The following is a 25,070-nucleotide window of genomic DNA, read 5'->3' as shown; positions in this document are numbered from 1 at the left end:
GCCATTAAATTCACCCAGATACCTCTCTGTTAAGTCTCTAGTTAGACCAAAACATTTCAGTCCTCAGGGAAATTAAACTGTGTGCCAACGGTAGAGAACAGGGGAGAACCAGATGCCACCAATGCCAGAGGCCCCTGCAGTGGCAGTGACCCCTGCAGTGGCAGTGACCTGATAATGTGAAATGCCCAGAAGATCCCTGCTGGCAATTAAGCCTTCACCAAAGGCCTCTTCTCTACATCTTTATTTAAAAAAAAAAAAAAAAAAAAGTCATCTTTATATTGCCACAACCTTAATCTGGACAGGAAGTTGCAATAAAATTGCTCCCATCTAAATGTGTTGACTTGGGCATTCTTCAGAATATGTGGGCCAAAGCATCAATGCTAATGTAAAAAGCTGTGCTGGACCCTAAAATGTTAAATGTATCTAACACTTGATTTCTTTTAAAAAGCATTGATGCTTATCGATCTCAAAGATTTAAAGAAACAGATCGTCCTTCAATAAAGCAGGTGATAGTTCGCAAAGAAGATGTTGCTTCTAAACTAGAAGTAAAAAGGAATGGAACTTCTGATCAAGTTAATATTAAACAGAAAATGCAGGTATGTGTAACTTTAAAAAAAAAAAAAAAAAAAACCCACCTAGTCTCCCACTTACTGCTTTCTTGTGGTTTTTTTCTTTTTTTTGTTTTTTTGTTTTTGTTCTGTATGTGCCACAGACAATAAATGTTGCGTAGACTGGCAAAATTAAGGTTTTTGTCCCAATTTAGGACTCTAATATTAAAGACTGGACAAATGTAGCGTAATTTGATACATGCTAAGTACTTTGGTTCTGTATAATTTAATGGGGGCTGTTGTGTGAGGCCATTACTTGTGGGCCAATAGTCTGGAGAGAGCATGGCTCTTCTGTTGGGCACTCTTGCTTGTTCTCACTAATCTACGATATTGCCATTTCCAGGTTTATGCAGGTATTGTAACTATAGCTTTAATCGGGCTGTTTTCTGACCTTCCTCCCTTGCCTACAAATCCATCTGTATCTCTCTCTACCATGTATCTCCTAACTTTTGGTGAGCAGCTCTATTGAAGGTTCCCCACTTGTTGCCTTGTCACATCTGTACTGTTGTCAGCAATGGTGGAAGGGAAGACAAACCCTTGTGAGAGTAAAACTTCATACTGTAAGCTTTATAGTTGGTTTGTCTAGCTATATTTCTACAGATTGGAAGAAACCATTTAAAGAAAATACTGTTCTAAAGGCTTTCTTCTTCGATACTAGCGCAAAGAGTAAAATTCTTTTGTAACTTCACTATTATGATTTTTTTTTATTATGGGACTATATTAGGAGCTGAATAATGAGATCAGTTTGCAGCAGACTGTGATTCATCAGGCCAGCCAAGCTCTGAACTGCTGTATTGATGAGGAACATGGAAAAGGGTCACAAGAAGAAGCTGAAGCAGAGAGACTTCTCCTTCTTGCAAGTATGTCTTCAAGAATGGCTAATAGTCAGACTAATCCTTTAAATTACAGAACAATTTCTGAATGGTTGACGTTTCAAGCTAACAAGCCCAGGAAAATCCAGTTCAGATGACACTCTATTGTTCTCTCTGGTTATTAGGGATTAGTTATAATCCCTCTTCTGAAAGGAAGAAGTGATTAGGTGGGTAAAGGTCACTTGCCCCTCCATTCCCCCACACCCTTCTATCAGTCCACTATACTCTCTTGCACAATTTCTTCTTGCATATTGGCACTCTGTTCTCAGAAACTCTTCATAATGGTACACTTACCCAATAAAGGAATTGATAGCAAAGGGTACTTAGCTACACCCTCTCTCTACACTTTTTTTTTTTCCCCCTGTTCCAATTTAAATCTCTCTTTACAGCTGAAAAGAGAAAAGCTTTGCTTGAAGAGCTCAACAAATTGAAGAATGAGGGACCTCAGGGCAAAAAAAATAAAGCTGCTTCTACGCCCCGTGAATTTGCTCCGTCCAGGGGATCTGTTACTCTTTCAGAAATGCGACTACCTCTGAAAGCAGACTTTGTCTGCAGTACAGTTCAGAAACCAGGTAAGGTGCTTAGCTGTAACTTTAGAAAATATATTTAGCCTGCATTGCTTGCATTTTAATCATTATGGTTGTTGGTGTTTCCCACAAATGCCATGGTATTTGAAAAGGAGAGTGTAGTGACTGTAATACGAACCTGGTTTTAGCTAAACTTTATTCTAAGTTCTCTTAGCAGCACCTGTCCTACTATCTGAGCACCTCCCAAGAAACAGCCTGACTGCCTTGAAGTAGGGAGAAAAAATGAGACCTCTGGCCTATTTTGGATATTGTAGTTCTCATTGCATCACCTCTTCTCACCCATTTTTTAAAAGCTAAAGTAAGTGACTTAAAAAATCCAAAATAAATGTCCCGTGGATGCTCATTCATGGGAATGTCTACACTGCATAGTAAACCCAAGTCTGTGACCCAGGCCTGCAGATTGTTCTTTCCAAGCTTTCTCTTGAGTGTCCATGCTGTGTTACTACATGAGCCTCATACGCATGCTAACACATCCATACTGCACTGTGCAGACATGATTCAAGACCCTGATTCTGGGAATGTATCCCAGGGTTCTTACAACCACAGTTAGCTGTAACTGCTCTAGGGCTTGGTTCATGGTGTATTGTGGGAGAACTTGACTGTCCATCCCACAGAACTTGACTGGAAGTGCTCTTAGCCCACCAACACATCCAACTGAGCCATTTTTGGGTCGGCGCATTCCCTGTAACTGGGGTCAGCAACATGGATTCAGCACTGATGGAAGAACTTCTCTTGCTTGCACTTTCACTACTATTTCAGCAATCAGGTAGAGGATTTGTGAGATGCTAGTGCACATTTCAGAAGTGGTATTTGTCCTATTGTAGGCATGGGGGATAAAGACTCTGGAATCAGGGCCTTGAGAAGCATAAGATTTGCTCTAGCTGCGCTACACGTGCCACTGCTGAGTCATCTTAAGACCACAACTCTCCTTTTTATCTTTCTGGGGTTGTGGCAGAAATATTCCTAGGATCAGGGAACAAAAATTCCCAGACCCTCTTTACAATAAAAACAGGGATTTAGTATTAAGGAAATGCTATAACACTGATTTCTCACAGGAATAAAGTGGCAATATTATTGGGTACCCAGCTGCCTAGTCTTTGGATGGATTGCTTTCATAGTGTGGTTTCTCAGAGAATAATGTTGTTTTGAGATAAGGTAATGCCTGGAAATGATTCATATGCAAAGAAAATCCTGAATGAAACCTGTTTGCAATAGGCAGAAGTTGCAGATTTAGATGATCCCCAGCAGTTGGTAAAAATGTGCCAAAAAAACCCTGTCATCAAACTTGAATTTCAGAAAAGGTTGATTCTCTTTAGCCTGGTGCCTGCACTGTATTCTTCCAGTAAGGTGCAAATAATATCAGAAAATAAGCCTATTTGGGCCCTGATCCTACAAATTAATTTGACTGCCTATGTGGAATAATTAGGTCCTTAATTAGTATAAATTAAGAGAAGAGAGGCTAAAATTGATGCATCCAGAACTAGTATAGTGAAAATCCTCTGAACTTCAAGCTGTTCTTATCAATAGACCAAGGAAATGTAAAAGTAAGCTTCCTCCTTTTGATAAGGTAAGGTACCTCATGACTCACTAAAAATGTTCAAGAAATTCTGACTTCCTCTAAGTCAGGGATCGGCAACGTTTGGTACGCGGCTCGCCAGGGTAAGCACCCTGGCGGGCCGGGCCAGTTTATTTACCTGCTGACGCGGCAGGTTCGGCCGATCGCGGCCCCCACTGGCCGCGGTTCGCCGTCCCGGGCCAATGGGGGCGGCGGGAAGCCGCGGCCAGCACATCCCGTGCCGCTTCCCGCTGCCCCCATTGGCCCGGGACGGCGAACCGCGGCCAGTGGGGGCTGCGATCGGCCGAACCTGCCGCGTCAGCAGGTAAATAAACTGGCCCGGCCCGCCAGGGTGCTTACCTTGGCGAGCCGCGTGCCAAACGTTGCCGACCCCTGCTCTAAGTCCTGGTGTTCAAAAAAAAAAAAAAGGTCTGATCCTGTAGTTTTCCCTGATGTATTGGGAAAAATCTTGGATTTTAGTTCTCTACTTTCTGTGCTGTTTGAACTTGCTGTATGAATTTCTGGACTAATATCTAGTATTAGCCTTGTATCAATGTGGATGTTGATTTGAGGGACTTTATTATTTAAAAAAAAAATTTTGCTCAGTACGTGTTTAAACTAGGGTTGCTGAGAAACAGGAATAGTTATGTTTCAAATTAAAAAATTAAATACTCTTACTGAAAAGTAGTTATCTGTCTGCTTGGTGTGTCTAAATCAAATGAGTTGAGAAGAGTTAAGATCTGAATTTGTTAAACATGGATCTGAAGGAGCAATATTTCATCTAGCCAAACTAACTAAAACCATATCTGCTTAATAACTTTTTGAAGGTTTTTGCGGCAAACACTTGAAAACCTGAAATTCCTGTGCCCAGTGGTGGTTAAATCTGACCATTTGCAAGCTTGCATTAACCAGCACGCTTTATCCAATGTCATTGATTTATGTAATACCGCCAGAAACTTCAGTGGTTTCTAATGTGTTACTACTTTTTGCAGCACTAAATTGTGAGGACCAGATTTGGTTTAGTAACTCTTATTGACTGCCTGAGATATACAACTATCTTTAAACAGCCTGTTTTTACATTTAATGAATCATAAAATATAAAATGTGAATTCAGTTAACGTTCTCCAATGTGAATCTTGGCGGCGTGGATGCACATGTATCCGATGTGATACTTGCTTTCTATCCCCATGTGTTACAAACATGCTGCTGTATTTTATTTCCTTTTTAGTGATTCTGTCAACTGTGTTGTGTAAATTGGCCAAAACCATTTTTCATTTTGTATCTCATTTGCAGTCAGGTCCCTACGTCGTATTGCACAAATTTGGAATTTGCCATAATTGTGCTTCAAAATCTCAGCTTTCATTTTTTTTGGTGGAAGTGTTCTGCCTCTATTGTTGAAGAGAACCTCACATGTGAACGGTGTAAACCATTGTCTGAGTCTGCTAAGTGCCTGAACCGATGCCTCTGAGAGAACTGTTCCAGTCATCTCATGCAGCTGTGGAGCTTGGTGTTTTTCCAAGATGCCACAGAACTCAGCACTTTTGCTGTAGTTTGTTTGCTGCAGCCAGATACCCAGGATTCTTGTTTTGCCTCCTTGCCCTGCTCAGATATGCCTGCAGCTGCCTCTTACTCTGTACCTTTCCCCACAAGGGGAATTAACAGGATGACAGTATATACTCCTTCATTGTTCTACAGATATAGGCAGAAAGGAGAGGGTTAATGAGCCATGGAGCAGAGAAAGCTAGTATGCAGGCTGGGTAGTCAGTCTGTTCAGAGAACAGAGCAGCAGGAGAGGCCTGTAGAGCTAAGGCTACATCTACACTACAGGGGGGGTGTCGATTTAAGATACGCAAATTCAGCTACGCGAATAGCGTAGCTGAATTCGACGTATCGCAGCCGACTTACCCCGCTGTGAGGACTGCGGCAAAATCGACCTCCGCGGCTTCCCGTCGACGGCTCTTACTCCCACCTTCGCTGGTGGAGTAAGAGTGTCGATTCGGGGATCGATTGTCGCGTCCTGACGGGACGCGATAAATCGATCCCCGAGAGGTCGATTTCTACCCGCCGATTCAGGCGGGTAGTGTAGACCAGGCCTCAGATAAGGAACTACTGAATTTTGACTACAAGCTCCCCTCCATCCTCTGGCATGTAGCAGGTCATGTTAAGACCTAGATGAACTACCCAGACCATATCTTAACTGCTGAAGCCTGGAGAGCTAGACTGCCTGAACGTAGTGGAGAAGAATTAATCAATCACTGTTTAATTCATCAAGTATTTTTGACTGAAATGTCTGTGGAGGGTGGGAATGAAGGGTATTTTTACGGCCATGCAATAAGCTAACTTTGTAGAATTTGGGGTCCTTGTTCCATGGGGTGCACAGACCCTACTTACAGTGATCATCTCAAATCTGTCCACAGAAGCAACTAACTACTACTACATAATATTGTTGAGATCGGGAGCAGAAAACATGGTAGCAACTCCCGTAGCAAGCACTGCAAATTCCCTAAATGGAGACGCTCTTACTTTTACTACAACGTTTACTCTGTAAGTACAAAGAAACAGTTTCAGAACTCAACTAGCTGGCTTTTGAAGAAGAGCATACCTGAGAATCTTGTCTAAACTAGTTTAAAATGTTAACCTTTCTGTAAGGGTATTGTATTCCACAAACATTCAGAGGTCTTGTGGCATGAGTATTTTCTTCTAGAAATATTTGGAACAAACTTTTTTTCATAAAGAACAATTTAATCAATGGATTGTTTTTCTCCTGTCATCTCTTGGACACCTGCAATGACTGGTTAGTTACTCTCCCTGAGAGAGAGTTTTTTACTGGCTGTAATGACTGACATTCTACTTGGCCATTTTTGTTTTTTGTCGTCTCTGACGACAACTCTGTTTTGGACTAAAATTTAACTACGTACCTGTCAAATGTTAGAGGAATAGCTGGCTTAAAGGCATTCTTTACAAATAATGTGAGTTTAGTTGGATGATTAGGATGGGATATATGCTACTTTAAAAAGTAGACTAGGAATGATAAATTTTGTGGTAAATGTCATCTTTACTATTCATGCACAAATCAATAAAGAAATGCTTCTTGAGAACTTTAGTTTGATTTAAGCTTATTTATTTTGTATATTATTTTGACATGTGATGCTGATGATTTGTTTTAATTGTTATATAGCTTTAACTTTTTGAATCTCAACATCTGTCATTAAATAATTGTCCGATCTCTCGCCCCCCACATAATTTCCTTAAATTGAAAATGGACTGAAAAAATGCTTTAAATGTCACTATCCTTCTAAATTATAAAATAAAAATGAATTCTGCCAGCCCTGTTTAAAGTGACTATATAGTCTAAAATTTTAAACCTTGGAAACTGAGGAGCCATGCAAGGCACTGAAACCTATTTTGAGGTGATAGTAAAGGTAGACTACTGCCTTTCAGAATAGTTATGTAAATTTTGGTCTGGAGAGCTGAATCAGCATTCTGGACATACTCTTGTCCTGCTGTAGATGGGACACTGTTTGGAGGGAGTGTATATAACCTAATGTAGTACATAAAACCCCTATCTTAGGAACTGATTGAGAGTTCATAGAAGTGAACATCTCAAAATAAAAGAAGGTCTGATGCATAAATCGCAGCACAGTGCATTGCATCACTTTCTTGTACTTCAAACCACTGCAAAGAGATTTCCAATGCACTGAAGGTTTCAGAATGTACTCATAGACTCATAGACTTTAAGGTCAGAAGGGACCAATATGGTCATCTAGTCTGACCTCCCGCATGATGCAGGCCACAAAAGCTAACCCACCCACAACAGAATCTTCCAGCCTGCGACCCCTGCCCTATGCTGCGGAGGAAGGCGAAAAACCTCCAGGGCCTCTGCCAATCTACCCTGGAGGAAAATTCCTTCCCGACCCCAAATATGGCGATCAGCAGAACCCCGAGCATACAGGCAAGATTCTACAGCCGGACCCTCATTTTACCCGCGATGGCACGTTAATGCCTAATTGACTAAAATCACGTTATCCCTTCAAACCATTCCCTCCATAAACTTATCAAGCCTAATCTTGAAGCCAGACAGGTCTTTCGCCCCCACCGTTTCCCTCGGAAGGCTGTTCCAAAATTTCACCCCTCTGACGGTTAGAAACCTTCTTCTAATTTCAAGCCTAAACTTCCCCACGGCCAGTTTATATCCATTCGTTCTCGTGTCCACATTACTACTGAGCTGAAATAATTCCTCTCCCTCCTTGGTATTAATCCCTTTGATATATTTAAAGAGAGCAATCATATCCCCCCTCAGCCTTCTTTTGGTTAGGCTAAACAAACCGAGCTCCTCGAGTCTCCTTTCATAGGAAAGGTTTTCCATTCCTCGGATCATCCTAGTGGCCCTTCTCTGTACCCGTTCCAGTTTGAGTTCATCCTTTTTAAACATAGGAGACCAGAACTGCACACAGTACTCCAAATGAGGTCTCACCAGCGCCTTGTATAACGGAAGCAGCACCTCCCTGTCCCTACTAGAAATACCTCGCCTAACGCATCCCAAAATCGCATTAGCTTTTTTCACAGCCACGTCATATTGCCGACTCATAGTCATTCTGCGATCAACCAGGACTCCGAGGTCCTTCTCCTCCTCCGTCACTTCCAACCTATGCGTCCCTAACTTATAACTAAAATTCTTATTAGTCATCCCTAAATGCATCACCTTACACTTCTCACTATTAAATCTCATCCTATTATTGTTACTCCAATTTACAAGGTCATCCAAGTCTCCCTGCAGAATATCCCGATCCTTCTCCGAATTGGCAATACCTCCCAACTTTGTGTCATCCGCAAACTTTATCAGCCCACTCCTACATTCGGTTCCGAGGTCATTAACGAACAGATTGAATAAAATCGGACCCAAAACCGAACCTTGAGGAACCCCACTGGTGACCTCTGTCCAACCCGACAGTTCACCTTTCAGTACTACCCGCTGCAGTCTCCCCTTTAACCAGTTCTTTATCCACCTCTGGAATTTCATATCGATCCCCATCTTTTCTAATTTAACCAATAATTCCTCGTGCGGCACAGTATCAAACGCTTTACTAAAATCGAGGTAAATTAGATCCACCGCATTTCCCTTATCTAGAAGGTCTGTTACTTTCTCAAAGAAGCAGATCAAGTTGGTTTGGCACGATCTGCCTTTCGTAAACCCATGTTGTAATTTGTCCCAATTGCCTTTCACCTCAAGGTCCTTAACTACTTTTTCCTTCAAAATTTTTTCCAAGACCTTGCATACTACAGAAGTTAAACTAACAGGCCTGTAGTTACCCGGGTCACTTTTTATCCCCTTCTTAAAAATAGGAACCACATTAGCTATTTTCCAGTCCATCGGTACCACCCCCGAGTTTACAGATTTATTAAAAATTATCGCCAAGGGGCTTGCAATTTCTCGCGCCAGCTCCTTCAATATTCTAGGATGGAGATCATCCGGTCCGCCCGATTTAGTCCCATTTAGCTGGTCAAGTTTGGCTTCCACCTCTGATACTGTAATTGCAATCGCCCCTCCTTTATTCCTCTCTGTCCCGCTCCCTCTATTCCTAAGCCCTTCATTAGCCTTATTAAACACGGACGCAAAATATTCATTTAGATATTGTGCCATGCCTAGATTATCCTTAATCTCCACTCCATCTACATGCTTCAGCGGTCCCACTTCCTCTTTCTTTGTTTTCTTCCTATTTATATGGCTATAAAACCTCTTACTATTGGATTTAATTCCCCTCGCGAGATCCAACTCTACACGGCTTTTGGCCTTTCTCACCGCATCCCTACATGCTCTGACCTCAATAAGGTAGGTTTCCTTGCCAATCTGTCCCCTCTTCCATTCTTTGTACGCTTTCTGTTTTTTCTTAATCGCCCCTTTGAGACGCCCGCTCATCCAGCTAGGTCTAATTCTCCTGCCCACTAACCGTTTTCCCTTTCTCGGGATACAGGCCTCGGACAGCTCGTGCAACTTTAGCTTGAAATAATCCCAGGCCTCATCTGCCTTTAGCTCTCTAAGTATGTTAGCCCAATCCACTTCCCTAAGTAGTTGCCTTAATTTATTAAAGTTGGCCTTTTTGAAATCGTAAACCTTAGTCACAGTTTTATTTCTGTTAATCCTTCCATTTAGTTTAAACCGAATTAGCTCATGGTCACTCGAGCCAAGGTTGTCCCCTACTACCATTTCCTCAACGAGGTCCTCACTACTCACCAGCACCAAATCTAAAATGGCATCCCCCCTCGTCGGTTCAGCTACTACTTGATGAAGGAATTCATCTGCTAGCACGTCTAGGAACATCTGAGCCCTATTATTGTTACTAGCATTTGTTCCCCAATCTATGTCCGGGAAGTTAAAGTCCCCCATGATTACACAGCTCTTATTAGTTTTTACTTCCTTAAAAACATTAAATAGTTCTCTGTCCTCATCCAGGCTAGATCCTGGCGGTCTATAGCACACCCCAAGCAGTATCTCAGGGGAGGCTCTAGTAGTTCTTTTACCCAGTGTAATCATTGCCCAGACAGACTCTGTCTTATCCATTCCATCACTTATTATTTCTTTACATTTTAGCTCATTATTGACATACAGTGCCACACCCCCACCTTTACCTTTTTTCCGGTCATTCCTAAACAGCACATACCCTTCCATACCTGTACTCCAGTCATGACTACAGTTCCACCACGTTTCGGTTATTCCTATGATATCAGGTTTCATTTCTTGGACCAGGAGCTCCAATTCCTCCATTTTGTTACCTAGGCTTCTCGCATTGGTGTATAAACATCTTACCGTATGCTGTCTATCCTTTCTCCCATTAGTTATGCACTTTGGTACGGACCCCGTAGTGTCCATCCGCCCCCTCCTTCTTATGTCCAATTCCCTACCCCTATCTATATCTGTGCTTATCTCTTTGCCCTCTTTTTCAGTGTTGGAATCTGGCGTGGAGATTAACTGGACATCTCCCAACCGTCTCCCCCAAGTTCCTAGTTTAAAGCCCTTTTGATGAGATGAGCCAGCCTCCCTCCCAGAAGTCTATTTCCTTCCCTACTCGGGTGAAGTCCATCCCGTGAGAACAGCTGTCTGTCCCCGAAAGCCTCCCAGTGGCCATACATCCCAAAGCCCTCCTTATAGCACCACTCCCTCAGCCAGCTATTTATCCTCACAATTCTGTCTGCCCTTTGCTGTCCTTCTCTAGGAACAGGCAGAATCCCACTGAAGATAATCTGAGCCTCAACTTCCTTAAGCGTCTTCCCCAGCCTGGCATAATCTCCCTTGATTCTCTCTAGCGAGAACCTAGCCGTGTCATTCGTTCCTACGTGAAGGACGATCAAGGGGTTCTTACCTGCTCCTTTTAGGATCCTTTTCAACCGCAGGTCCACATCCCGTATCTTAGCGCCCGGCAGACAGCACACCCTTCTGTTTTCCGGGTCCGCCCTGGTCACAGGCCTGTCTAACCTCCTCAGTAAGGAGTCCCCAATCACATAAACCTGCCTTTGCCTAGGGGCAGCGCAATCTACCAATCTTTCCCCTGTTCCCTGCGGCCGTAACTCCTGTCTGTCTCCATTTTCCCTTATAGTCCCCCTATTGCCATCCTGTATCCTCCCGGGGCTGAGTATTGATGCTGTCTCCATCAACTCCTCCCCCCCGTCTATTGGACTAGCTGCCCTTCTTTTCTTCCTCTGCCTCCCACCATCAGTTACCACCTGCTGCGTCCCCTCCTCGTTAGCCAAACACCCAAACCTGTTCCTGAGTTCTATTTCCCCGTCACTAGCCCTCCTTTTCCTTGGCCTGCTTCTCACGGTCACATGCTTCCACTGCTCTTGTTCTCCCCCCGACATTCCCCCCTCACAGACCATAGCCCCCGCTTCCACCTGCACCCCCGAGCATTCCCCTTCAGTCACCCCTTGCCTTTGCTCCATTAGCTGCTCAAACCCCCTTCTAAACTCCACCAGGGTCTCTACCTGCATCTCCAACCCCTGAACCTTTTCCTCTAACAGGGCAAGTAGGCGACATTTCATACAGACATACCTCTGATCAGGTGCACCTGCTAGGACTATATACATACCGCAGCTGCTACATGCTTTCATCTGCATTGTGTCCCCTGCTGCCTGGCTCATGGCTGCTATGGTCTCTGCCTGCAGCCTCTGGGGACACAGAGCACACCGACCGCCGCGCCCTCCTGCCTCCCCTTCCACCTCCCCCTGTAAACTCCCACTTAAACTCCCCTGTTAGCCGCCCTGTTTGCCGGCCGCTGCTCGCTGCTAGCTGTGAAGGGATATCAACTTGTTCTTTAACATCACTTTATCTTTTTTCTATTTGGGGGGGAAATGATCATATAATCAAGGTTCTATTGTATTTCACTTTCTTTTGCTTGTGACATCTGGAATCTATCTCAAGATAGCAATGTATTAGTCTCAGTCTCAAATATTCTAATCTTTCATGTGCTGGAACGCTTTGTTTCTTGAAAACCGGTTCATAGTAGAGATGGAAAAGAATTGACAGACCACCATTCTTGCCTGGAAGGGCAGTGCTATGGTGTACTGATAAAAAAATATCTGCTATTACATTTTATCTTAGATTCACACCCAACACTTTTGACTACTGTAGATGTTGCTTTCAGAATAACTAGTTATTGTGAACTATTCTGTTTTGATAACTAACTTTTAAAAAACATTACTGGCATTATTAATGCTTTTAACTGTAGTCTACCCTCTTTATTTTAGGCAAGATGTGTCCAATGCCTTTGAAATAAATGTTGAAGTTTACCATTTGGTATGTACTTGTCTTTTTATTAAAAGGCCACTTGAGGGAGCCAGGCACTCTACATTTCTCAAATGCTTTCTTGTCTTACAGGTACAGAGGAAAGACGGCACAGGCACTACTGATAAGAGGAAAAAGTCAAATAAGTCAAAGGTAAATGCAAGAACTGATACACTAGTTCAATAAGAAGGTACACTAGAAGCAATATAAACAAGGAGAGAAGAACTGAGCTACAGTCTGTTTGTTTTTTAATTCTGAAAATATTAAAAGCAGGTGCAATTTCCTCGTACTGATTTGGTTACCAGGAAGTTTTCTTCATTCACAAAAAATCTATATCCTTAGCTTTCATCACTTTACCTTTTCTTTTGATCAGTCTGTTTAATGTTCTCTCTCTCTCTCTCTCTCTCTCTCTCTCTCTAAATGTCTTTCTATTTGGAGTCCTTCAACTGAGTAGAATTGAGACTTGGCCATCTTCACATGGCACTTAACTATGTCAGGTCTGAAAGTTCGTTGTTTTTCTCTTCTAGCAGTTTTGCAAAGTGGCATGCTTTCCAAGCTTTCATCTAGTACAAGACACTTTTGCCTCTTTGGTAATGATTCTTAGTGTGCTCATTCCCTTCTCTACCTCCTCAGGAAAATATAAACTTCTGTGAGTTAACCTTTGGTATTTTGAAAATGAGTATTTTGGGGAAAGGGCGGCAGTATATCACCACTGTAATAGAACAAAGATTGAAACCTTAACTGTGGCATTTTTCTATGACTAAACATTGGTAAAGATTACTATAGACTTTCCAGGACAGATGAGACCTGAACTTTGTGTGGCTTAAAAAAAAGGCTAACTATTTTTGGGGAGGGGGGTTGAACCCTCTAATGTAAAACAAAGAACCAAAAGGTTCAGTCTCTTTCCCCCATCACCCCCGCCCTGCCTATGTAAATTAGGCTCCTAGAGGACATAAAAGGCTTGCTTGGGCTCAGCTCCTGCAAATGTTGGCCTTCGGATTTCAGTTTTCCTTTCCCTTCAAGTTTTCACTTCTTTTCCCATATAAAGATGATCTTGAGACCTCTTGTGTGCACTCTTCTCTCCTGCCCCCAGCCTACTCTGTGGTAATCTTCAACTGCACAGATCCAGGGTTGGAGGTGTGAAGTACATCCATTCAAAGCACCCAATAGTGCTGCAACTCCTTAGCTCTGACTTCTGCTGAGGAAGTTGGTTGCAGCAGGGAGAGGAGGAATGGTCATCACTGAACCAAGATCCTACTTTTTAAGATCAGTCTTTGCTCATTGAAGGATTTTCATTGTGTTCATAACTCACTGATTAAAAACATTTGAGTGTCTTGAAACTTGCCACAGGGAATGTCTGATTCTCTCTCCCTCTTCCAGCTGATGCAAGACTGAGAGTAGATCCTGGGTCCACCTCCCTCCTGTGTGCTATAGTTTCTGGGGTGCTTCAGAGTTTGCCAGGAACCAGCCGCCTTAAAAGCACTGCATTGACTTGTTAGCTGGAACTGCAGTTTTTCTGTTGTCTAGGGAAGGGAGAACCAGGACCATTCAGTAGGTACTTTTCAGTGCTGCTCAATGAAAGTTTGCAGGAGTCAAGTCATCTAGAAACCTTTCTTAGTTCCAGCCTCCTGGCGATTGGTCTACTGTATCTACTTTTGATGACAAATTATCTTTTGTGTATCTTTTTCCATCAGGATGGACTTGTCTTGTTCTTAATTACTGTTCATGTATTTTTGTTTTAAACTAAACAAAGCCCCAGGTAATATATTTACGTTCATTTGATAAGTTATAACTTGACACTTGTCGATATACAAGAACACAAACATTAGGCACTCACTTACTTACAATAGTATGCGTTATTTGATTCTCATTTCAATTAACTGCTAAACTTACTAGAGTAACAGATGCAAGTTGTGCTGCTAAATGCACCAAAGATTTGCACATGCATGGAAGGCTTGGATATTCGTTTTAAAAACACCTGCCGTCCAGACCCAATTAATGGATACTTTTACATTTCAACAAATGTAAACATATGTTTTCTGCCTCTTGGTCTGTGTATTTTATTACATGCTTCAGTGGAATTATTCAACCTTGGGTCTTAGGTATAGGAAAACAAATCTGGCTGACTCAGGACAAGAATTAATGACCAGTCAGAATTGCTTTAGACTATAAAACTTGAATGGCATTTTTATCATACATATTAAAACTATACTTGGTTTTAACTACAATGTGCAATCTGAAATGTACTTGGCCTTCATGCTGTCTTGTTTTTCATAGGTTATTACTCCAAAGAGATTATTGACATCTATTACTACTGTAAGTACTAGTGTAATACTCTAATGACTTCTGGAAATTAAACTGCCTTTTCTAAAGGCCATGTTCACACATGCTGAACAACATTGTTTCCCCACTTCAAACAACTTGTATCTTCTTTCGCTTGAAACTTGAAATTACCTAGCTTTCTCTCAAGCCTTTTCAGGACATAACCATGTGCTAGCTGAGCATTCCAAATACATTAAAAAGGATAAAATTAGTACATATGCTTTATTTTTAAGAGATCTAGAATTTCAAGTGCAGTTTTAGACTTAAGACTGGTCTTAATTTACACAAAGCAAGCTTCTAAAATCCGTTGATTTCTCTATTTTCTTTCCCTAATGAATCTTTCTGTCTTTCCAGAAAAGCACCCTCCTTACACCAGGTAAGCAAAACCTAAACTTCTTGTACCAAGGGGAATATCTTTAACACGGGGTAGCAGAAGCAATAATAATCACTCAACAGGATTGTCTTGTACTTAATCCCAAGCTAAATTCTCAGTTGGTGAGAGTCATGAAACTGTCAGTTTACACCAGCTGAGAATCTGGCCCCAGGTTTACATGTAAATTATTGCTGAGAGTAGCTGAATTTTACTGTACAACTCCAAAATTAATACCTAGCATCCATTTCTCACCTGGAAAAGTGTGTTTAAGTAAACTAACACTTGGTGGTTATTCTTTTTTTAATCCATATATTGGGCTCCGTTGCTTTCAACAGATGCAATATCGCATAACATAATTTTGTAACAGTCTTGTTTGTTGGGACTAACTCTGAGAACCAGTGATAAGAATGGATTTTAAAGTATTATCAATGGTGCATTTCATTGGCGCTTCTCACATGTCTATATTCCTATCTTTGAGGAAATCATCTCTACTGTATGGCTTCTCCCCAACTCTGCATAAATGCCCTGTGCCTCTGCCTTTCACAGGGAGGAGGCACAGCCCATTCATGCAGAATCAGGGGAGAAGTTGCTAGCAGAAAAACCATCCTTCCCTTTCCATTCTTTCCATCTCTTGCTTAGTATTGTAGTGTGTGAGCCCAGCAACACCTTATATAATTTTGCATGTGTTATGTTGTCTTAACATTTTTTTTTTTTTTTTTTTTTTTTTAACCCATCACAGTCATGGCCAGTCCAAGTGGTCCCAATGCTGTGCGCACTAGTAACTTTGTACTTGTTGGATCTCACAAGATTTCCCTGTCTTCAATAGGGAACTCCAAATTTACTTTGGACAAGGTAATGGAACCTATTTCTCACTACTATTTCAAAGATATCAGTGTGCTACTATGAAAGAATGGAATTTTGCCTGGCTTAGTGTTTCTAGGCAATATTGTTACTTAAGATTTTTAAATGATTTTATCTTTCAGACAATACCACCTGTAGTTTTTAGAGGTCTGAAGTACAGGTTTGCAATATAAAAAAATCTAATATTTGGCACTGAGAACCACTGTTACTGTAGCTAAATGTAAGATACAGTAGCATATGGCCACCAATGCATTGTATCAGTTCTAGATCAATGAAATTTATCAGAAGTAAGCTCATTCATGCAGATCTTTTTAGAATTGGCTGTTTATAGACCATTCTTAAAATATGCCATAACCCGAGAAATAAGCCACTTAACTTATCAATTGTCAGAAGACACATTATCTGAATTCCTCTGCACTGAATTTCATTTGGAGTTTACTTAAACAAAAAAACCCACCAAAAAACATTCTTACCATGTAAATATAGTCAGGAGTATCTGTTATCTTTTGCAGATTTAATTCAGGTACTAATTAAAACTTTGGTTAGCATCCATGTTCTTCATGATGATGGATTTTTAAAAACTGGAGAGCTGTTGTCAGTAGAACTCGGTCTTGTGTAAATATGGCTTTGTCACAGTTACATTCCACATAAGTGTGTGATTCTAGAATTTGTAAACACTAACTGCATAACAAAGAGAAAACAGACCCTTCACAATGTAAATACCCTGTTAAACAATTTTATTACTATATGCCAAGAGCTATTCTAGTGTTGTTGGTTTTTTTTTATATTTGTGCAAGTTAACTCTTGTTACTTCAAGAACTCTCTAATAAACTTTGAAATGTCATTCTGAAGTCTGGTTGAGAAGGATTGGACTTAATGCAATTCACTTCTGGAGTAAACTATCTTTATAGACCATGACAGGCTAGGGATTTGCAAACGAGCTCCAGATGCCAACTCTGTTCCCCTTTGATGCTTCCTTCAACTCTTTTTTTTTTCATTTTTGACTTGGGTCTCTTGTGGGATTTGTTCTTGGATTATTAAAGCACTTGATTTGGTTATTGGAGTCTTCTGGTTTTTGGGGAAGTAGTGTCTTTTTTACCTTAGTGCTCAGTGCTTCATGTTTGAGTACTCTCCTTTTTTTTTTGGATGGGAAAAGTATATTATAGAAGCCATGATGATCATCTGATAGTGTTTGAATGAGTTTATGCGCCAAGCTGGGAAATACAGGTTTCCTAGAAATCCTTCTAGGAATATCATGTTAAGCTATTTAGTTTCTCAATAGCATAAATGCACATGGTTATACAGGAAGAGTGGAGATCTGACACCGCTTACAAGCATGTGACTTTTTTTAAAGCTTTAGCTATGTCCTGCCCCTCAACTGCACTGAACTGCTTTTTAATTTGCTTTATACTTCCCCTTATGGGGGCTTAGATGACCACCAGGGTGGTGTTACAAATGCTTCTGCCCTTAATATCTTACAATGCAAGACTGAATGCAGGAGGAGTGAAACATACTCAAATGTAGTTTTATGCTGCTTTTTAAAAAAAACTTCATTTCACACCTAGTCACATTCAGCATATTTCTTTTTTTCCCCAGATAAATTATGGAGGGAAGGAAAGAGAGCTACTGGACTTTATGTTCCAGGACAAGGTTGCTATGTTTACTTGCTTGTGACTAAAACTTAAGACACTCCTTTCCTAGTGCATGTTGCTCATGTCTGTTGCTCTAAGCTTCTGCAGTAGTTAGAAGTTGAAATCTTTCTAGAAGGACACTTACAAAGATTCTCCTATAAACTTAGCAAATTGACAAGTGAAATATAATACAACTGAGTCATTTAAAAAGAAATCTCTGCAGTATCAGTCTGTCCAGCATGCTAGAACTCAAATTTGTTTAAATGCCACCAACGCTTTTACTTAATACCAAAGCTTCCAAATTTAAAACTGTGCTGCTTTTTTTTTTTTTTTTTTTTTTTTAAAGCCAAAGTATTCTTTTCTTTAAATCCTTTTTCTCTAAATCCTTTTCTCCTACTGTTAGAGTCTCCACATATATCTTAGCCTGCTTGGCAAGCTTTTAGGTAACTTCAGACACCTCAGCAGGTGCTTGCATCTTAGTCTAGTTCCCCTGAACTATTCTCCCCAACTTTTGAGGTGTATGGGGAAAGGAATCTCTTCCTGTCCTGGCATTGTCTCTTAAGCCCTCAAGTATTTGTGGACAAGTGACTTATCTTGAACAACTCTTTTTTTATTTTGTTTTATTCCCCCCCCCCTTTTTTTGCTTGGTTTAGTTTACTAGGGTCTATTAGGAAAAACAGTGTATTCCTACAGTCAACATGCCAATACCCATGTCAGCATATAGTATTCATAAACTACAGAGCAGCTCCAAGTCAATCAATGTTAATGGTAGTCCCAGGCTAGCTAACCAAAGATCATGGACTAGAGTTTTCTTCTTCGAGTGCTTGTTCACGTCCATTCCACATTAGGTGTACGCGCGCCGCGTGCACGAACGTCGGAAACTTTTTCCCTCAGCGGCTCCCGTCGGGCCCGCAGGGTCTCCCTTCCCGCCAGAGCGGCGCCCCGCCCTAGCATATATATATCCCTGCCGGCCCGACCCTCCCTCAGTTCCTTCTTACCGCCCGTGGCGACGTTGGAACAACTCTGTCTCTCGCTTGAGAGTGTCCCTTAGCATAGCCATTAGCAATAGTTATCAGTTCATAGTATAGTTAAGTGTTAGTGTTAAGTAGTTACTTAGTTCTTCACAAAGACCAAAAAGATCTTGGTGATAGGGGTTTGGTCAACCCCGGCACCGGCCCTGGGCGGCGGGGCATGTCGCACGCCCAAGGCTTCAAGGGTTGTGCCGCGTGCCGCAGGCCTATGCCAGTGAGCGACCCGCACGAGTCGTGTCTCCGTTGCCTGGGGGAAGCACACCAGAAGGAGCGCTGTAAAATTTGTAAGGCTTTCAAGCCCAGGACAAAAAAGGAGAGAGACTTTCGTCTTAAACAGCTCCTCATGGAGACGGCGTTACAGCCCTCCGCTCCCACGGTACCGTCGGCTTCGGTGCGGAGTGCCCCGGCATCGGTCCGCGACCCGACACCGGCGGTGCAGACTAAGCCTACAGTGCCGCCACGGCGAGATCACGCCCGGCACCGGTCTGCTTCGCCGGCCAAGCCCAAGAGCCAGCCCAAGGCCCGGGGTCGCTCCCCGCACAAAAAGGTGGCACCAGCAAAGACCGCAAGTGCGGCCAAGGCCGTGCCGGCCCCGATACAGGTCCCGGTACCAGTGGCTCCGGCGCCGAAAGGCCCGTCGAGCCCCGGGACAAGCGCGTCGAGTGAGGAGGAAGGGCTGGAGGAACTGTTGGAACAGCCCTCCACCCCGGACACATTTGAGGCGGCAAAGGACCTCATTGAATTGTCCTCCGTCAATACACTCCGCGCTAAAGACATTCCGCCGCGACTGCCTTCCAAGGGCAAGCCGGCGATGATGCGCCCATCGCGGTCGCCTTCACGGCGCCGGTCCCGGTCGAGCTCCGCCTCGGTGGACTCCCGGCTTCCCGCCACGCAACGGGCCTCCGAACAGACAGGCCCCGATGCGAGCGAGGCACCGCCCCAGCAGCCCGGCTCGAGCAGGCACCGGGACGCTTCGATGGCGAGGGTCCCCAGACCATCCTCCCGCAGCCGTTCCCGGTCCCGCGGCCAACGGTACCGTTCCAGGTCCAGATCGGCACGGCGCTACTCACGGTCCCGGTCCCGACGGCACCGCTCCCCGACACCGGACCGGCACCGCCCCACGGCACCGCCGTGGCCCTCTAGGTCGCCGTCGCTTGCGTCGGAAGAGGGCTCGGGGTTTTCCAGATATGGCCGCAGAGGGCACGCCGCTAGAGAGCATGAGGCCTCTTGGCAACCGCATTGGAGCCATCCGGGACAGTGGACCCCGTGGGCCTATCATCAGCAAGGCCCTCCGTCCAGAACCTCGAGATCGGGCCCTTCAGGAGACCGGTCCCGCTCCCCACGGTGCCGTCCTGCCTCCCGTGCGGAGGCCACGGTCTCCAGACCACCTGATACAGAGAGGGCAAACTCGGCACCGAGCCCGGCACCGTCCCTGACTCAGGGCAGGGGACGCACCCCGGAGGGCCACCCCGCTGAGGAGGAGTTACAGGAGGATGAGGACGCTCAAAAGGCCATGACCTCCTCCTCCTCCTCCTCCTCACCGGATGAAGCCGTGGCGGGCACAACAGTGTCCGGCCCTCCCCCGATTGACCACCGGGCACACCAGGACTTGCTCCGCCGGGTGGCCCTCAATTTGGGGTTGCAGGCGGAGGAGACGGTTGAGCAGGAGGACCCCATGGTAGACATTCTCAGCCCGGAGGGTCCCTCCAGGATCGCACTTCCACTAATAAAGACGGTACAGTCGAATTATAAGACTGTATGGCAGACGCCAGCCACCTCTGCGCCGACGGCAATTGGCGTCGAGAGGAAGTACTTTGCCCCATCCAAGGGGTTTGACTTCCTCTTCTCCCATCCAGCCCCATGTTCGCTGGTCGTTTCGGCGGTCTACGAGAGGGAACGGCATGGCCAGCAGGCCCCAGCCCCCAAGGCCAAGGAGGCGAAACGATTGGACTTGTTCGGCAGAAAGGTCTACTCGTCGGGAGGCCTCCAGCTGCGGATCGCGAACCAGCAGGCGATCCTCAATAGACATAATTTTAACTCCTGGGCGTCGGTGTCTAAATTTAAGGATGCCTTGCCTCAGGGATCGCAACCCGAGTTTGCGGCCATAGTGGACGAGGGAAAGGCGGTGGCCAAGACCTCGTTACAGGCCTCGCTCGACTCGGCTGATGCGGCCGCTAGGACTATCGCGTCCGGCGTGGTGATGAGACGCTCAGCGTGGCTGCAGGCTTCTGGTCTTCCCCCTGAGGTGCAAAACACCCTCCAAGACCTACCGTTTGAGGGGACGGGGTTGTTTTCGGAGCAGACGGATGCCAGACTCCATGGCCTCAAGGACTCGCGGGCTACCCTCAAGTCCTTGGGGATGCATACCCCTGTGACACAGAGGAAGCCCTTCAAACCGCAGCCTCCACAGAGGCAGTACCAGCCTCGCCCTCGACACGAACCATACCGTAGGCGGGGCAGAGACAATAGGCGTAGGCGCAACAATACGCCTAACCAAGGCCAAAACCAGGGCAACAATAAGCCGCAGCCGGGAAATAAGCAGGGATTTTGAAGATGCGATCGAGGACAGCGTACCTATCTCTTCTCCGGATCCTCCCCTGTGTTTCAGGGACCGCCTGTCCCATTTTTTCCGTGCCTGGTCCCATATAACATCAGACCATTGGGTCCTGCGCACGGTAGAGTCAGGATATACCCTCCAGTTCTCCTCGCCCCCTCCCTCCCACCCACCACCCCCGTCCCTCTTCAGGGACCCCTCTCACGAGCAACTTCTCATGCAGGAGGTACAGACCCTCCTCGCTGTAGGGGCGGTGGAAGAGGTTCCTCCAGACCTCAGAGGAAAAGGGTTCTATTCCAGATACTTCCTCATTCCCAAAGCGAAAGGGGGCCTCCGTCCTATCCTGGACCTTCGCAAGCTGAACAAGTACTTGCAAAAACCACGTTTCCGTATGGTCTCCCTTGGTACCATCATTCCTTCCCTGGATCCGGGGGATTGGTACGCTGCCCTCGATATGAAAGACGCTTACTTTCACATCGCTATCCGCCCGGCCCACCGGCGGTTCCTGCGCTTCACCATCCAGCAGCGTCATTTTCAGTTTACGGTCTTGCCCTTCGGCCTGGCAACGGCCCCACGTGTCTTCACGAAATGCATGTCCGTGGTGGCGGCCTTCCTTCGGAAAAGACGGATGCGCGTCTACCCGTACCTAGACGATTGGCTCCTGGCGGGCCGGTCAGAGGCAGAGGTTCGCGCTCACGTGACATTGGCGCTACAAGTATTCCGCGAACTCGGCCTGTTGGTCAATGTGCCCAAGTCCTCACTAGTCCCCACACAGAGACTGGAGTTCATAGGGGCAGTCCTGGACTCGGTGGCGGCACGGGCGAGTCTTCCCGTATCGCGATTCCTGGCGATCCAGGAGGCCGTGACCTCCATTCAGAGATTCCCCACGACCACGGCCAGAAGTTGCTTACAGCTCTTGGGGCACATGGCAGCATGCACCCACGTAGTTGGACACGCCCGCCTCAGGCTCCGGCCTCTGCAGCTGTGGTTGGCCCAAGTATATCGCCCCAACAGCGACCCATTGGACATGGTCGTCACGACCCCGGCTCGGGTGTCGAGCACCCTCTGTTGGTGGCTCGACCAACAGCAGGTCTGTGCGGGGGTCCCGTTCGCCGCCCCACAACCAGTTCTGACGTTAGTGACAGACGCGTCGGACCTTGGTTGGGGGGCGCACCTGGGGGACCTGCGCACTCGGGGCTTGTGGTCCAGGGAGGAACAGTTGCTTCACATCAACCTGAAGGAGCTGAGGGCGGTTCGCCTCGCCTGCCAGACCTTTCACGCCACCATAAGAGGGCACGGCGTGTCAGTTCTGACGGACAACACTACCGCTATGTTTTACATAAACAAGCAGGGCGGGTCCCGGTCCTCTCCTCTCTGTCGCGAGGCGCTCCTCCTCTGGGACTTCTGCATAGCCCATTCAGTACACCTCCAGGCTGCATATCTCCCCGGGGTCCAGAACGGCTTGGCGGACCGTCTCAGCCGGTCCTATTTCATGCACGAGTGGAGGCTGAGACGGGACATCCTCCGTTCAATCTTCCTGAGGTGGGGGTTTCCCCAGGTGGATCTGTTTGCCACCATGGACAACAGCCAGTGCCCACAGTTTTGCTCCTTCCAGAACCGCAGTCCGGGCTCTCTGGCGGACGCCTTTGCAATCCCGTGGGGCGGGAGCCTGCGGTATGCCTTCCCCCCGTTCCCACTCATCCACAGGGTCCTCCTAAAAACCCGCAGGGACAGGGCGACGGTCATTCTCATCGCCCCAGCGTGGCCACGTCAACACTGGTTTACAACTCTCTTAGAACTGTCCGTGACCTCTCCGATAGCCCTCCCCCTCCATCACGACCTCATAACACAAGACCGAGGTCGCCTACTCCACCCGAACCTGCCATCGCTGCATCTCACGGCGTGGCTTCTCTCTGGCTAAGTGAGGTGGAGCACAGGTGCTCTCAGGAGGTCCAGCAAATCCTCCTGGGTAGTAGGAAGCCCTCCACAAGGGCGTCCTACCTTGCCAAGTGGAAACGCTTCTCCCTATGGTGTGAGCCTCAGCACATCCAGCCCTTGCAGGCCTCGATACCACTGATTCTGGACTACTTGCTGCACCTCAAGCGTCAAGGCCTCGCCCCCGCTTCTATTAAGGTGCATCTAGCCGCCATATCGGCGTTCCACCCGGGGGAATTGGGGCTGTCCGTATTCTCCAACCCCACTGTAGTCCGATTCCTCAAGGGGCTGGAAAGGATGTTCCCCTACTCTCGCCCACCTGTACCCCCATGGGACCTCAATCTGGTCCTCACTAAGCTCATGGGGCCCCCCTTTGAACCCCTGGCCTCTTGCTCCCTCATGCACCTTTCATGGAAGGTCGCGTTTCTCGTGGCCGTCACCTCGGCTAGTAGGGTGTCGGAGCTGAGGGCCCTCACCTCGGAGCCTCCTTATACTGTCTTTCATAAGGATAAGGTGCAGCTTAGACCTCACCCTAAATTCCTCCCTAAGGTGGTCACGAGTTTTCACATGGGGCAGGACATCTGTTTGCCGGTGTTCTTCCCCAAGCCCCATACGGACCCACGCCATCGTAGCCTGCATACCCTCGATGTTCGGCGGGCATTGGCTTTTTATCTGGACCGTACCAGGCCTTTCCGCAAATCGACTCAGCTGTTTGTGGCCATTGCGGAACGGATGAAGGGCCAGCCTATTTCGACGCAGCGCCTGTCGGCGTGGATCGTGCTTTGCATACGCACGTGCTATGAGCTCGCCAACATGCCTGCACCTCAGATCCGGGCTCACTCTACTAGGGCCCAGGCGTCCTCGACGGCCTTCTTGGCGCAGGTTCCGCTCCAGGAGATCTGCAAGGCGGCCACCTGGTCGTCGGTGCATACCTTCACAGCCCACTACGCGATCCACCATCAGGCCAGAGATGACGCGATGGTCGGCAGGGCGGTGCTGCAATCAGTTATTCCTTGACTCCTACCCTCCTCCAATGGTAAGCTTGTGAGTCACCTAATGTGGAATGGACGTGAACAAGCACTCGAAGAAAAGACGGTTACTTACCTTCTGTAACTGTTGTTCTTCGAGATGTGTTGTTCACGTCCATTACACTTCCCACCCTCCTTCCCCTCTGTCGGAGTCACCGGCAAGAAGGAACTGAGGGAGGGTCGGGCCGGCAGGGATATATATATACGCTAGGGCGGGGCGCCGCTCTGGCGGGAAGGGAGACCCTGCGGGCCCGACGGGAGCCGCTGAGGGAAAAAGTTTCCGACGTTCGTGCACGCGGCGCGCGTACACCTAATGTGGAATGGACGTGAACAACACATCTCGAAGAACAACAGTTACAGAAGGTAAGTAACCGTCTTTTCTCTTTTATGCAGTTGTCCAGCAAATCTACCTCTCATTCAAGGAAACTTCAACACTGAGGGAGACTTTGTCAAGAGAAGCATATTTCTCCCACACAAGAGGAGGTTTCAAAGAACCCTCCCACACACACAATAGCTGGCAGTAGTCCCCAACTCTTCTTAGTCACTTGATAAATCTCAGTGTCAACTTGTTAGTCACATGATCAAGGGCCTTCATTAGCTGCCATGCAGCTATATTTGATAACTTTCCTATCATTTACAAAGTAGATGGTAGCTATGATCCTCACTGGAAATGTTATTCTTGCCACTGTGGAGACCCTTTCTAATTTAATAACGGAGCCAGACTACTTGGTTAAACTAACTTTTAAAGTGGATTTTACTGTAGTTTGATTGAATCTAAGTAACTTTCTCTTGGAACATAGTAAACTGTGGAGCCATGGGACTTCTGTTGTTGTAAGCAAAAATCCAGCATTAGTGCTTTTTCTCTCCAAACTATAATAGTCTTTCTTTTTTAAACTGATCTGGTACCTGAAGACCTCCTCTCTGCTGGTGCTCAAGA

The 25,070-nt window shown here is 45.9% G+C and overlaps 1 protein-coding gene across 1 annotated transcript in view; it reads left to right on the top strand.

Annotated features, from left to right (window-relative positions):
* The window catches only part of ANLN (anillin, actin binding protein), a 48,723-nt gene that overhangs the window by 15,576 nt on the left and 8,077 nt on the right, over positions 1–25,070 (top strand). The window contains exons 12-21 of the mRNA XM_065399118.1: positions 449–596; positions 1,333–1,468; positions 1,870–2,052; positions 6,040–6,166; positions 12,362–12,410; positions 12,492–12,551; positions 14,676–14,714; positions 15,075–15,096; positions 15,833–15,945; positions 17,551–17,604. Coding sequence (XP_065255190.1) covers positions 449–596; positions 1,333–1,468; positions 1,870–2,052; positions 6,040–6,166; positions 12,362–12,410; positions 12,492–12,551; positions 14,676–14,714; positions 15,075–15,096; positions 15,833–15,945; positions 17,551–17,604 — 931 coding nt within the window. The remainder of the gene's footprint in view (positions 1–448; positions 597–1,332; positions 1,469–1,869; positions 2,053–6,039; positions 6,167–12,361; positions 12,411–12,491; positions 12,552–14,675; positions 14,715–15,074; positions 15,097–15,832; positions 15,946–17,550; positions 17,605–25,070) is intronic.

Source organism: Emys orbicularis, chromosome 2, assembly GCF_028017835.1.
Source record: "Emys orbicularis isolate rEmyOrb1 chromosome 2, rEmyOrb1.hap1, whole genome shotgun sequence".
NCBI classification, from domain to species: domain Eukaryota; kingdom Metazoa; phylum Chordata; order Testudines; family Emydidae; genus Emys; species Emys orbicularis.
This window is presented reverse-complemented; position numbering and strand designations above follow the sequence as displayed.